The following is a 15,119-nucleotide window of genomic DNA, read 5'->3' as shown; positions in this document are numbered from 1 at the left end:
AGATCTCACCCCAAAACTTCAGGCTCCCATATCCCACTGCTTACCTCATATCTCCGCTTGAACCTCTTAAAAGCAACTCTCAACTCTCTGGGCTGCCTGCCATCCCCCACTCCAAATCTCCTGCCCCCACAGTCTTTCTTCCCTCATTAAATGGCAGCTCTGTCCTTTCATTTGCCCAGGCCCCAAACCCTGGAGTCCTCCTTGACCCTTCTCTTTCACACTTAACTCTGTCATCCCATCAGTTAATCCTCCTGGCCCTGTTATTAACATGTTTCCTGAATCTGACAGTTTTTCATCACTGTGCCAGCATTATCCTGGCAAGCCAGCGTCAGCCTGTATTACTTTGATCACTTCTAGTGGTCTCCTATTCCTGCTTTTGCCCTCTGATAGTCGTCCTGAGGCTAGCAACCAAAGTGTCACTTTAAAACAAAAAGTCACAGGGGCGTCTGGGTGGCTCAGTCGGTTAAGCATCCGACTTCATTCCAGGTCACGATCTCACAGTTCATGAGTTCGAGCCCCGCGTCAGAATCTGTGCTGACGCCTCAGAGCCTGGAGCCTGCTTCGGATTCTGTGTCTCCCTCTCTCTCTGCCCCTCCCCTGCTCGTGCTCACACTCTGTCTCTGTCAAAAATAAATAAATAAATAAAAAAGTCAGGTCGTACTTAATATCGTCTGGAGGGGGTGTCCCATCTCATTTGGAAGAGCAGCCTGAGTCCTGCCAGTGGCCATCCTCTGGTCCCTACAGAACAGGGTCTCTTGCCGACTTCATGTCCCACTTCTCTGCCCCTTGTTTATTCTGCTCCAGGCGCACTGGCCTTCTTGCTATTTCTCCAATGTGTCAATCATACTCTGACCCTAGAGGCTTTGTACTTACTGTTATTTCTAGGGGAAACACTGTTTCCCCAGAGAGCCACATGGGTTAGTCCTTCAGTTTCTTCGGGCTCTGTGTTTTCATAGGGCACCTTCTCAGTGAGGCTTTCTGTGACCATCCTGTAAAGAGTGCCAAGCTCTTTGCCTCCTCATGCACGGCTTCACTGGCTTTGTTTTTTTCCCATAGCACTTTCATATATGTTGTCTGCATTCTAGTATCTCTTCCCTTACTGTAGTGTAAGCTTCATGAGGACTGAGACGATTTTGTTCTCCGTTATATTTCCACTGCCGAAACTACCCCCTAATAGCGGGCACATGAAGAAGTTAATGAGTTTCAGTTTTGGCACGGGGCGTAATTTTATCATCGCGGTAGTGGACCTGTACTGCTTGCTGCAGGTACAGTCATGCCTCGTTTTACTGCACTTTGCTTTGGTGAACTTCCCGGGTGTTTAATTTTTTACAAACTGAAGGTTTTTGGCCACCCTGCATTGAGCAGGTCTTATCAGTGCCATTTTTCCAACAGCATTTGCTCACTTCATGTCTCTGTGTCACATTTTGGTGATTCTTAAAATATTTTGAACTTTTTCATCATTATTTTATTTGTTATGGTGATACTATGATAATTGTTTTGGGGTGTCACAAACTGCAGCCTTATACGACCATGAATTTAATTGATAAATGATACACATGTACTGACTGTTCCACTCACAGGCCATTTCTCTGCCTCTCTCCCTCTCCTCGGGTCTCCCTATTCCCCGAGACACAACAGTATTTAAATTAGGCCAATTAATAACCCTGCAGGACGTCTAAGTGTTCAAGGGAGAAGAAGAGTCACACGTCTCATTTTAAATCAAAAATAAGAAACGATTCAGCTTAGTGAGGAAGGCATGTTGAAAGCTGATATAGGCTGGAAGCTAGCCCTCTTGTGCCAAATGGCCAAGTTCTTGAAGTGCTGCTTCAGTGAACACACAAATAGTAAGAAACAAACAACCTTATTGCTGATATGGAGAAGGTTTTAGTGGTCTGGGAAGATGATCAAACTGGCCACAACATTCCCTTAAACCAAAGCCTGATCCAGAGCAAGGCCCTAACTCTTCAATTCTGTGAAGGCTGAGGGGGGTGAGGAAGCCGCAGAAGAAACGTCTGAAGCTAGCGGAGATTGGTTCACAAGGTTTAAGGAAAGAAGCTGTCTCCGTTACATAAGAGTGTAAGGTAAAGCAGCAAGTGCTGATGTAGAACCTGCAGTGAGTTATCTGGAAGTTCTAGCGGAGCTTGTTAATGAAGGTGACTGCACTAAACGATAGATTTTCAATGTGGACGAAACAGCTTTCTATTGGAAGAAGACGCCATCTAGAACTTTCATAACTAGAGAGAAGTCAGTGCCTGGCAAAGGACAGGCTGCCTCTCTTGTTGGGAGCTAATGCCGCCAGTGACTTGAGGGTGAAGCCGGTGTTATTTAGCCTGTGGATTGTCCCAGGGCCCTTAAGAATTATGCTACATATACTCTGCCTGTGCTCTGTAAATGGAACCACAAAGCCTGGACGATAGCACATCTTTTTATAGCATGGTTTACTGAATAGTTTAAGCCCACCGTTGGGAACTGTTGCTCAAGAAAAAAGGATTCTTTGAAAATGTTACTGCTCATTGGCAGTGCACCTGGTTACCTATAGGGCTGTGATGGAGATGTACGAGATTAATGTTGTTTTCATGCCTGCTCACGCAGCATCTATTCTGCGGCCCGTGGATCAAGGAGTGATTTCAACTTTCAAGTCTTATTATTTAAGAAATACTTTTTGTAAGGCTGTAGCTGCTGTAGATAGTGATTGCTTTGATGGATCTGGGCAAAGTCTGTTGAAAACCTCCTGGAAAGGATTCACCATTCTAGATGCCATTAAGAACATTCGTGATTCATTGGAAGGGGTCAAAAATACCAGCAGGAACAAGAGTTTGGGAGAAGCTGATCCCGACCCTCATGGATGACTTTGAGGGGTTCACGAATTCTGTGGAGGAAGTAACTGCAGATGTGGTGGAAACAGCAAGAGAACTAGAATCAGAAGTGGAGCCTGATGATGGGACTGAATTGATGTAATGTCATGATAAAACATAAATGGATGATCAAAGCAAGTGGTTTCTTGAGGTGGAATCTACTCCTGGTGGAGATGCTGTGAAGATTGTTGAAATTAAAAAAAAAGACTACTCCCATTCTGGGGCCTTTGATTTCCATGTAAATATTAGAATGAATATACTGTTTCCACCCCCAAAAAAGTTGCTTTTATTTTGATTGGCATTGCATTGAATCTATAAATAAATATGGGGAAAATGGGCATGTTAACATTGTTGAGTTTTCTAGTGCATGTACCTAGTGTATTTCTTTATTTAGGCTTTTTTAAAATTTTCCGCAGCAAATTTGGTAGTTTTCAAGACATAAGTTTTACACATTTTTGTTAAATTTATTCCTAGGTATTTAATATTTTTGATGATATTTCAAGTGGTATTTATTTAAAAATTTTATTTTCCATTTGCTAATACATAAACATGACATTAATTTTTGTTTAACAGATATTATGTCCAGGGATCTTGTAAAAATTCACTTACTCTAGTTGCTTGTAGAGTCTTTGGATTTTTTATAAACATAATCATGTCACTTGCAAATAAAGTTTTCTTTCCCATTTTGTGTGTGTGTGTGTGTGTGTGTGCCTTATCACAAAAGCTATGGCCTCCAGTATAATTTGAATAGAGATGGTGGCAGTAGACATCCTTGTCTGGTTTTCACTCTCAGGGGAAGATGTTCAAGCTGTAATAGTAGCTATAGTTTTATTGAAAGTATCTTTTTTCAGATTAAGAAAGTTTCCTTCTGTTCCTAGTTTTCTAAGTGTTTTTGTTATGAATGGGTATTGGATTTTATCAAATGCTTTTTCTACATTTATTGTAATGATAGTATAATTTTTCTCCTTAAATTTGCTAATGTGGTGAATTGCATTGATTTTTCAAATAACAAACCAACCTTGTATTCCTGAAATAAGTCTCATTTGGTCATGATGCATTATATGTTTTTATTTATCTCTAGATTTTATTTGTTAATGTTTCATTTATGATTTTTGTGTTTATATTTATGAGATATTATTGGATTATAATTTTATTTTCCTACAATGTGCTTGTCAGATTTTGTTATCAAGGTTATGCTGGCTTTAATATGAATTGGGAAACATTCTTTTTTTATTTTCTGGATAACTTTGTGTAGCATTGATATTATTTCTTCTATAAATATTTGGTAGAATTCACCAGCAAAACTGTCTGGGCTTGGGGTTTTCTTTGTAAGAGGGCTCATTATTTGTCATTACAAAAAAATTTGTAATATTTTTTATTTGTTAATTACATCACTTTGATTAATTGGATTGGTTCACATCTTCTGTATTCTTACTGATTTTTGCCCATTTTGTTAGTTAGAAAGGTATGTTTAGATTTATACACACTGTTATTTAAACCAACCATTATTGTGAATGGACTGTTTCTCCTTTTAGTTCGTTCAGTTTTTGCTTTATACATTTTGAAGCTATGCTACTAAGTGAATATAATTTATGATTTTTTAAATGTTTATTTTTGAGAGAGAGAGTGAGAGAGCATGCACACTAGTGGGGAAGTGGCAGAGAGAGAAGGGGACAGAGGGCCCAAAACAGGTTCCATGTTGTCAGCACAGAACCTGACACATGGCTCGAACTCATGAACCTCGAGATCCTGACCTGAGTTGAAACCAAGAGTCGGCTGCTTAACTGGTTAAGCCATCCGGGAGCCCCTATAATTTATGATATTTATGCTTTGAATTAAATTGACCATTTTGTCAAAATGAGATGTCCCTCTTTATCTCTCATGATACTTTTTGCCTTAATGTTGTCTGTTGTTAATGTTACCATATCAGCTTTCTTTTCATTAATATTTTCATGGTACTTCTCTTCCTATCCTTTTATTTTCAACCTTCCTGGGTCTTTATATTTAAAGTATTTTTTCAAACAGTGTGTATCTTATTTTTAATCTAGTCTGACTGTCTTTGTCTTTCACAGTATTTACCCATCACATTTAATGTGATTACAGTTTAGCATGTTACCTTTGTTTTCTTTCTCCATTTGTTTCTTTGTAAAAAAAATTATTTATTTCTGCCCATTCTTTATGATATTAAAAGTATTTTTATTGTTTCCTTTGTTAGTTTTTACATTATATTTCTTAGTGTCACTCTTTTAAGTCCTTACTGAAGAAATGACAAAATATGTCCTAATAATAGTGTACCATAAATTAGTATTTTTATCATGTCCTGAACAGTGCAAGAACTTTACAGTATTTTTATATTATTTCTCTTTTTTAAAACTATGTTTTTGTATGTATTTTACTTACGTGTTTGCTGTAAATCCCACAAGACGTTGTTAGTGTTGTTGAAAACAGTAGTTTTGTTTTGACCCACATATTTACCTTTTGTGGAGCTGCTGATTCTTTTTTTTTTTTTAATTTTTTTTTTTTTAACATTTATTTATTTTTGAGAGACAGAGGCAGAGTGTGAGCAGGGGAGGGGCAGAGAGAGAGAGAGAGGGAGACACAGATCTGAAGCAGGCTCCAGGCTCTGAGCTGTCAGCACAGAGCCCGATGCATGGCTCGAAATCAGAGACTGCGAGATTATGACCTGATCTGAAGTCAGACACCTAACTGACTGAGCCACCCAGGCGCCCCTGGAGCTGCTGATTCTTACTGACATTTTTGTACCTCCCTCTAGAATCATTTTCCTTAAGCTGAAGAACATTTCTGTACTACCTCCTTGTCTGCCAGTGAGGAATTCTCTTAGCTTTTCTTAGCTTGAGAATGTATTTTGCTTTTACTTTAGAACACAATTTTCCTTTAAAAAAATGTTTATTTCTTTGAGAGAGAAAGAGAGAGAGTGAGCAAGGAAGAGGCAGAGAAAGAGGGAAAGAGAGAATCCCAAGCTGTGCTGATGGTGCAAAGCCCAATGTGGGGCTTGAGCTCATGAACCATGAGATCATGACCTGAGCCGAAATCAGGAGTTGGATGTTTAACCAACTAAGCCACTCAGGGACCCCTAGAACACTTTAAAAAAAAAATTTTTTTTTACGTTTATTTTATTATTGTGGAACAGAGCATGAGCATGGGAAGGGCAGAGAGAGGAGGAGACACAGACTCTGAAGCAGGCTTCAGGCTCTGAGCTGTTAGCACAGAGCCCGACACGGGACTTGAACCCACCGACTGCGAGATCATGACCTGAGCCAAAATTGGACGCCCAACCCACTGAGCCACCCAGGCGCCACCCTGCCCTCTCCCCCGGAACACTATTTTTAATGGAAATGGAATTCTTGGTAGTTTTGCTTTCTTTCTGTAGTTTAAAGATGTCATGATGTCATAATATTATCTTTTTGCTTTCATTGTGAAGTCAGTGCTGTTTTTATTATTTGTTGGAGCAGTGGTTCTCAATGGGGAGTGATTTTACCTTCCCTTCACCCTCTCTTCCAGGGGGACATTTGGTAATGTCTGGATATGTTTTGGTTGTCTCAACCTGGGGTGGGGTATATGCTGCTGACATTCCTACATTGCACAGAACAGTTCTTCACAACAAAAAATGATTTGGTTGACAGTGTCCTAAGTGCCAAGGTTAGGAAACTGTGATTTAGAGGTAACATGTCTTATTTTTTTTCTGATTGTTTACAAGATTTTCTCTTTCTTATTTTTTAACAGTTTGATTAATATATGCCTAGGTTTTATTTTCTTTGTTTTATCCTTTTGAGGATGAATTTTAATTCCCTCTAACACTACACTATCCTTTTACTCATTTGTGTGTTTTTTCATCTTTTTTCTTTAATATATTCATTGTAGTTATCTTGAAGTCTTTATAATGCTACTCTTTGGACCACCTCTGGATCTGCTTCCATTGACTATTTTATCTTTTGATATATGTGTTTTGAACATTGTTGATGAAATGTTATAGAGGCTGCGAATTATCCTCCTTTGAAAGATGTTGGGTTCTGTTCTGGTTCCATCTCTTCACTTTTATTCTGCCGGGGCCTTGTTTAGTTCTTTGTTGGATTTGGCCTACTTCAGTTTTATTTATTTTTCCTAAGGTGTGGCCTTTGTGGGGTTTCAACTGAATGTCTAGGATCTTTATAAGATCTCTGCAATTTGGGCTCAAATTCCAACAACTTGTTAGCAGCTTTGGGAATCTCAGTTTCCCAGCATCTGCTTCCTACTAGGTCGCCTTGTGCTTTCATCTTACGCTTTTGCAGCCATGGAGATGATCAGGAATGGATGAGAATTTCTATGCAGATTTTTGGTGTTCTCTTTCTGTGGCTACCTGCTGTCCACCACCCTGTCCCTCCAATTCTAGCCATCTTTGCCCAGAACTCTGATCTCTGTTTCCACTCCCAAAAGATGCTTCTAGGGAAGTTCTTGGGGGCAGTGGTGGATCACCGCATGTTTTTCTTCTCTTTCATGGACTGCAGGCTTGTGTTGACTATAGTTCATGCTATAAACAATTGTTTTATATGTTTTGTCCAGATTTTAAAGTTATGTATGGTTAGAGAGTAAGTCTTATACCAGGTATTCTCTAAGGCTAGATTCTGAAGTATCTCTTTTCCTTTATAAAAGATTAACTGCATTAAAATATTTATTTATGTATGTATGTATGTATGTATGTGTGCGTGTGCACGAGTGGGGGAGGGGCAGAGAGGGAGGGGGAGAGAAAATCCCAAGCAGGCTCCATGCTGCCAGCACAGAGCCTGATGCGGAGCTCAATCCCACAAACTGTGAGATTAGGACCTGAGTCAAAACCAAGAGTCAGATGTCTAACACCCTGAACCCCCCAAGTGCCCCAAAGATTAACTGCTTTTTAAATCAGGTTTATTGCTTTGAAGAAATGCTGGTTTGGTTGTCATTATGGAATAAGTTCTGTATTTCACGGAAGCAAGTGTTAATTGGGAAAACGGGTTATGTCAGTTAACTTACTAAGTATAACTTGGACGTCATAGTTACCTATTGTGTTTTTGGTGCTTCAAGGAATCAATTGCTGCAGTTTGCCTTAGAGTCACCACCCATATCTCCTGCTTCCTCCTCTTCAAAGAACCTTGCTGCCAAAGTACACACTCCGGTAGCCTTCAGACATTCTTTAAAGCAAGGAAGCAAATTAATGGAGAATTTCTTGATTAGAGAAACTGGTGGTTCTACATCAGAGTTGTCGATAAAAGAGAATGAAAGCAAAGTCATCCCTCAAAAAGAGGTGAGCACTTCTTCAAGGACCAAAGAGGCACCTTCTGTAGAAAAGACAGCTCCAAGTTCCTTAGTTGCTAATGTTCCTGAGACACCCTCTACGTCAACTTTGAAACAGTCTGCCAAAGGTAGGAAATTATTTTCATATATGTGTTTTCTTACTTAATGGAAATCTTTTCATCCCACATGACATAAGAATAAATCAGCATCTTGAGGGGGGAAGGAATGGGAAAGGGCAAACCAGATTTCACATTTTAACATTCTCAGAAATTGATGTAGGCAGTGCTGCAAGATATTTTTATACTCTTTCTCTCTCATAGAATGGGAATTGAGGCTGATTGCTGGAAAAATGAAGCAGTTTTAATTAGCTCATATTTTAACTATGGCAGTTGGTGTCTATTTTTCAGCTTTTAATTTCCCCCCTCATCTTTCATATCAATTCCATTTTAATCTTAAAGAGCTCCTTTTGTCTTATTATACCACTGCTTGAACACTTCCAAGCTGTTACGACTGGCATTTATAGCCACAGACAATTTGACCCCTCATCTAGCTGTCTGATCTTATTTCTTATTTTTCCCCTCTCAAAAATCCTTCTATACTAGCCCAGCTGATCTCCCCATTATTTCTTGAATATACCCAGAGATTGGAAAAACTACAAGCTGCAGGCCAAATTTGGCTTGACACCAATTTTTGTAAATAAAGGTTCACTGGAAAATATCCACCCCCCTTCTGTTTATGAAGCTTTCATGCTCATGAAAGAGTTTAGTAGTTGTAACAGAGACCATCTGGCCTACAGAGCCTACAATCTCTACTACCTGGTCTCCTTCACTAAAATTGTTTGCTGACCCTTGTTTTACCTTTCTAGACTTTATCCAGATCCTAACCGTTCTTTTGTTGTGTCAGATAATACTGGCCTCTCCCATCACCAAAGTGGCAGAGCACTTGCCTTCTGGACTATTTTGTGTACAGTTTGCTTTTTTGATGATGAATAGCTCGGTTTGTTTAACCTATTATTTCCATGTCTTTTCTTGCCTGTGAAGTTCAGAGCACCTTTTAGGCAGAAATTAGGTCTTAACACATCTTTGGTATGCCCACATCACATACAGTGCAGGGCAATGAGTGGTTATTAAACTTAGGTTGAAATTAGCATATTACTACTCAACAGTTTAAATTTTGTAAGGATAGGTGAATTTTAAGTGCATTTCCTGACAAATCTTTGATCATTGTATCAATTGACCGTTCTTGTTGTAGTGTTTTTAGCTAATAGTTAAAAGTCTGTCCTACCTCTGTTGCCCTGAGGGGCCCTTCTTTTTCTCTTTTGCTTTTCTAAGTGCATGTTAAGGTTGGAATTCTATTTTTTTATATTAATTGTTGAAAGATGTCAGGTTATATGTTATTTTTGCCCTTTCCATAAATAATAAAATTTTTCTTTCTCTTTTTAAAAAATACAGTGGATTGTCCTGTTTGTGGGGTTAATATTCCAGAAAATCACATTAATAAGCACTTAGACAGCTGTTTAACACGTGAGGAGAAGAAGGAAAGCCTCAGAAGGTAAGGAAGTTAAGTATAACCATTGACCTACTTTAGCAAGGTACTTCTTGTGCTTTGTAAACTATTCCACCAGCTCTTCCATTCTGTCTCCTTTGCTCTGAGGGTTATTTCCCATAAGCCATAAGAATCTGGTGACCTTGATGGAACTGGAGGGTATTATGCTAAGTGAAATTAGTCAGAGAAAGACAGAAATCATATGACTTCACTCATATGAGGACTTTAAGAGACAAAACAGGGGCGCCTGGGTGGCGCAGTCGGTTAAGCGTCCGACTTCAGCCAGGTCATGATCTCGCGGTCCGTGAGTTCGAGCCCCGCGTCAGGCTCTGGGCTGATGGCTCGGAGCCTGGAGCCTGTTTCCGATTCTGTGTCTCCCTCTCTCTCTGCCCCTCCCCCGTTCATGCTCTGTCTCTCTCTGTCCCAAAAATAAATAAAAAATGTTAAAAAAAAAAAAAAAAAGAGACAAAACAGATGAACATAAGGGAAGGGCAACAAAAATAATTTGGGAAGGGGAACAAAACAGGAGAGACTCATAAATACGGAGAGCAAACTGAGGGTTACAGGAGGGGTTGTGGGAGGGGGGATGAGCTAAATGGGTAAGGGGCACTAAGGAGTCTACTCCTGAAATCATTGTTGCACTATATGCTAACTAATTTGGATGTAAATTTAAAAAGATAAAAAAATAAAACAAGTTAATAATTAAAAAAAAAAAAGAATCTGGTGACCTTCATTCTCCTTAGAAATGTTTCTTCTTGGGGCACTTGGCTGGTTCAATTGGTAGACCATGTGACTCTCAATCTCAGGGCTGTGAGCTCAGGCCCCATGTTGGGCATGGAGCCTGTTTGGAAAAAAGAAAGAAAGAAAGAAAAGAAAGAAAAGAAATGTTTCTTCCTGAGGAATAAGTTTTGAGTATAGAAGCTGAGCATTTTCTCCTTGAATAGTGAGGAATCAGCATCGGTCCTCTTGTTTGGACTGCTCTTTTTCTAGATGCATCTGCCATATTTCTTCTAATACATTTAGTTACGTCAATTTATCTAAGACTTGCTCATCCATATGTAATTAAGTTCAAGTTCCAACAGTGGTCCCACACCTTGTTCCATATTGTATGTTGTCCTGCCAGTTGCTCTGTCTTGCAGTTTAGAAGCACTGCGTATTGTATCTCTCTTAAGGAAGGATTCACTGCACCGGTGAGTGTATTGAAGGCTCTGAGAAGTTCTGTATCGAAGGTAGTTGTTGAAATTTGTGTAATCCAGCAATTACTACATTTATTTGACCGCAAAACCTTTTTGTCCTCATAACTCATCTTGCAAAACTAGTGTTTGTGAAAGTACACTTAGGGAAGCATTGAGCTCTGTTTCTCTTTAGTTACATCCTGATCCTGGGGTCTGGTCACATAAGAGAGACTGTGACATTTGAAATATTTTATCCACAACACTCTGAGGGGCCGTTTTCTCGATAGGGGTGACAACCCTCCACCCGTTCCATGTAGAATCGTATCAGAATTGATTCAAAGAATACTCTTCCTTTTGATGCCTTCAGATTCTGAGGACCCTTAAATGCATTACTTTCACTAAATGATGAAAGAAGGGTCAGTGTTATCTTCATGTTTTGGGCATCATCTGTCAGTCTTCATATTTAAAAGTTTCTTGATAGAAGTTGTTGATTCCTGCTGTTGCATTTCATTATAAATGCCTGTGAACAGCACAGTTTTCTGTTCGAATTTCACAGGCATAAGTTTAATAACCTAGTCTTGCTAAGCCAAAATGTTTTAGATGCAGACTTAATGAACTGTCCCTCATAATGTGCATGTACAGACTCCTACAAAATGTTTTAGGTCTCGCTAACTACTGTGATTTTTGTTTAGCCGTGATCTTATCCTGTAGAGCCCCCTGGGTAATTTTCAGAAAACTGTAATCTGTTGAGAGTCTGCAAGTCTTTCTGCAGTTAAATAGTGATCTCTGGCTTTTAGGCTTTATTGATAGAGCATAAAAGAAACAATTTAGCTAGGGAGTGGTGCTGTAGGTTTATAGAAAAATGTTTGATTGTTTTCAGTCTCTATTTATTCAACTGTGCCATTTCTCTCAGTATAGTCTTTAGGCCATTTGCATCAGATTTACCCTGTGGAAGCTTGTTAAAATAGACTTTAGGTCTCCACTTCAGAAGTGGGTGGTATGGAGATGTGACCAAGAATCTGCAATTTAATAAGCTCTCCTGGTAGTTCCAAGATTCACTACAGTTTGGGTAGCATGGCCTTGAAGGCAAACTAGTTATATGTAAGTCCTTTGTGAAATCTTGTTTTTTTGGATAAACCTTTTACTTTCAAGGGCTTATTAGTTTCTACCGGAGACTTTGGCATTTTCATTTGGAAATTATGGGAATTGTAATGACTACTTTGAATGCATATTTATTAAGTACCTAATTGCCATGGTGTTGAGCCAAGCAGTGTACTCAGAGTCAGATTATAATTGTATTAAATAGATTAAAACTCACTAAGGGTCCCTTTTATAAAATTGTCTCAAGTCATTGATACCCTTAGCTTGATTTCTATTCCATCTTAAGAAATAATGTTTATTAACTCCTTTTTTGGATGGAGCAGAAGAAAGTCATTTGATAGGGCTTTGTTATATTACATTGCAGCTTAGTGCTTGTCACTGTATTAATTATATAAGTAGAATGAAGAGCCAGGTGGTGGTTTTGCTAATACACTTGTAATGCCTTATATATTTGTTACTGTAATTAATTGAAGTTAAAGATAACAGAACCCTCAGTATTTTTTGCTGTTGTTTTCAATCGTGTTCTTTGAAGATGCTGCCATAAGAATACTATCTACCTGTCGGCTTTCTGACTTCTTTTTTCATTGGCAGTAATGAATTGGGTAAAGCTAAGGGGGTGGGGGTAGTTTTGATTGTGGATTAGAATTTTTTCTCAAGAAGTTATATTCTTAAATCTGTCGTTTAAATCTCAATAGTGTTTATACTCTGATCATCTGAGGTAACTGTTTTTTATAGAGTTTTTGCCTGGAAACCATGGATGCATTTTAGGGCAAACATGTTTTAAAGCATTGGAGAATTGAGTAAGTCTATGTAAGTGTGATTCTAAGTGAAGTTCTTACAGCAATTAGTGCATAGGCCTTCCATGGGCATCCCAGGTCTGCATCCTTAGGCCTGACCTCCTTATGAGACCTACGTTTCTCTAAGTTTGGCTGCCATGTGGACCCTGGTATCTGAATGTGCTGTCAGCACCTCAGATACATCATATCCAACACTATCACCTTTATTTGCAAATTGGATCCTTCTTCTCTTTCTCACTTTTATCTTAATGGTTCCACTGCTCTCCCAGTCACACTGGTACTCTGTCAAGGCAAATTACTGTTTTATGTGAAGAGATTTTGATAATTCAGAGTAACCCTTAGTGATTTCATTTTTTCCCTCTTTTCAGTTCTGTTCACAAAAGGAAGCCTCTGCCCAAAACCGTGTATAACTTGCTCTCAGATCGCGACTTAAAGAAAAAGCTAAAACAGCATGGATTATCTATTCAAGGAAGTAAACAACAGCTCATTAAAAGGCACCAAGAATTTGTACACATGTACAATGCCCAGTGTGATGCTTTGCACCCTAAATCAGGTAAGCTAGTAAAGCAATGAGTTCTTCTTTTCTCTGGATAAAGCAGTTTGTATAGCTCAGGGATTATAAACTGTAGAAAAGAAACATTAATAAGTATAATTTTGATAGTAGATGAGACATGCAAATGTATTCCTTCAAAAGGTATCTAGAATACGCTCTGATAAGCCAGCCTTTCTCTCAGCCTCTTAGTCCCTATTCCCATCTCAGAGGCAACCCCTGCTGCCCGTTTCTTATGTATATCTTTCCAGAGATAGTGCAGGATGAAGACTTGATCTAGAGAGCTGGGTTATAATCCCAGTTTTGTAGCTTTACGACTGGGGGACTGTGGGCAAGCTACTTACTATCTCAGTTTTCTCATCCATAAAATAAGGATTATGATACTGTGTGCTACCTAGTGTTTTTAAAGGAAATAAATGAAAAGTGCATGGCATTGCATCATAGCAAGTAGTTAGCATTCAACAAATGTTACCATTATGATTATAAATTATACACAAACATATGTCGTTGACTATTGTTTTGTAAAAATGTTAGTACTATATACACACTATTTAATGGTTTGTCCTTTTCATTTAATCACACACATGTTTTGGAGTTCTTTGAATTATTAGCATATATAGAATTGCCTAATTTTTTAAAAACTGAAGTACAGTATACAAACAGAAAAGTATACAAATGGTATTGTTTAGTGAATTATCACAGAGTAAATTTCACAAAGGGAAAATACCTTTGTAACTACTTTTCAGATCAGAACCAGCATCCCCAAAGCCCCTGTGCTCCCACCTCCAATCACTCCCGCCTTCATTTGCACAAATGACCAGCACCTTGACTTCTAACACCAGAGATTATCCGTTTTGCTTGTTTTTCCTATATTTTGTCTTTATGTAAATGGAATAATAAATAGCTTATGTATTCTTTGCAGTGTGGCTTTATTTGTGCAGAATTATATTTAGAAGATTCATCTATGTTTTTGTGTACAGTTGTGATCTTTTCATTTTTGTTGCTATAGAGTATTCCGTTGTATATCACACTGTTTATCCATTCAGTGGTTGATAGACATTTGGATTTGTCTACTCTTTGGCTCTTAAGAATAATGTTGCTGTCTCTTTTACATGTCTTAGTGCACATTGGCACACATACTTGTTGGATATATATATATCTAGGAGTGAAATTATTGATATATTTGTGCAGCTGCTTAGCTTTCATGGATAATGTAGCCAAAAACTCAGTGCCAGGGTACATTTTTTTCCCCTTATTTAATTTCTTTTTTTTCTTCTTCTTGTTTTTGTTCCTACCAGTGACACTTTCATTAGGAGGGTCTGAGAGTTCCAGTTTTTTCACATCCTTGACAACATCAGTATTGTCAGTTTTCTTTTTTGGCCATTTTAGTGGGTCATTGGTAGTATCTCATTATGGTTTTAATCTGCATTTCCCCCATGATTTACAGTGTTGGGCACATTTTTATATGTTTGTTGATCATCTGGATATCTTCTTTGGTGAAATACTCATCTAAGCATTATGACCAATTTTTTTATGCTGTGTATCCTTTTCTTCCCCTTATTTATTTGTGGGAGTATGTGAAGTTTTCTGTATATAGATATTGCTGGATATATATGTATATTTAAACTCTTCAGTTTGCCTTTTCGTTCTCTTAATGACTTCATTCAAGAAGTAGAAGTTCTTAATTGTACTAATCTTTTGCATTTTTCCTTTAGTTAGTGCTTTATGTCCTTGCCTATTGCAAGGTCATGAGGATCTTGTTTTGTTCTAAAAGCTTTATTGGTTTTGCTTTTACATTTTGATCTGCAATTTATCTGGAATCTATTTT

At 38.4% G+C, this 15,119-nt stretch overlaps 1 protein-coding gene across 5 annotated transcripts in view; it reads left to right on the top strand.

Moving 5' to 3' along the window:
- RAD18 (RAD18 E3 ubiquitin protein ligase) overlaps window positions 1-15,119 on the top strand; it is a 105,141-nt gene that overhangs the window by 24,652 nt on the left and 65,370 nt on the right. For all 5 annotated transcript variants that reach the window (XR_002074784.2, XR_002074783.2, XM_019428290.2 and 2 more), the window contains exons 5-7: window positions 7,914-8,251; window positions 9,575-9,674; window positions 13,110-13,294. Coding sequence is in view for 3 of the 5 variants with exons in the window: in XM_019428290.2 (XP_019283835.2) it covers window positions 7,914-8,251; window positions 9,575-9,674; window positions 13,110-13,294 (623 nt within the window). In the remaining 2 variants the exon portion in view is untranslated. The remainder of the gene's footprint in view (window positions 1-7,913; window positions 8,252-9,574; window positions 9,675-13,109; window positions 13,295-15,119) is intronic.

Source organism: Panthera pardus, unplaced genomic scaffold, assembly GCF_024362965.1.
Source record: "Panthera pardus isolate Hobbes unplaced genomic scaffold, ASM2436296v1 HiC_scaffold_8, whole genome shotgun sequence".
In the NCBI taxonomy this organism is placed as follows: Eukaryota; Metazoa; Chordata; class Mammalia; order Carnivora; family Felidae; genus Panthera; species Panthera pardus.
Note: the sequence above shows the minus strand (reverse complement) of the source record. Positions and strands in the feature narration are given on the sequence as shown.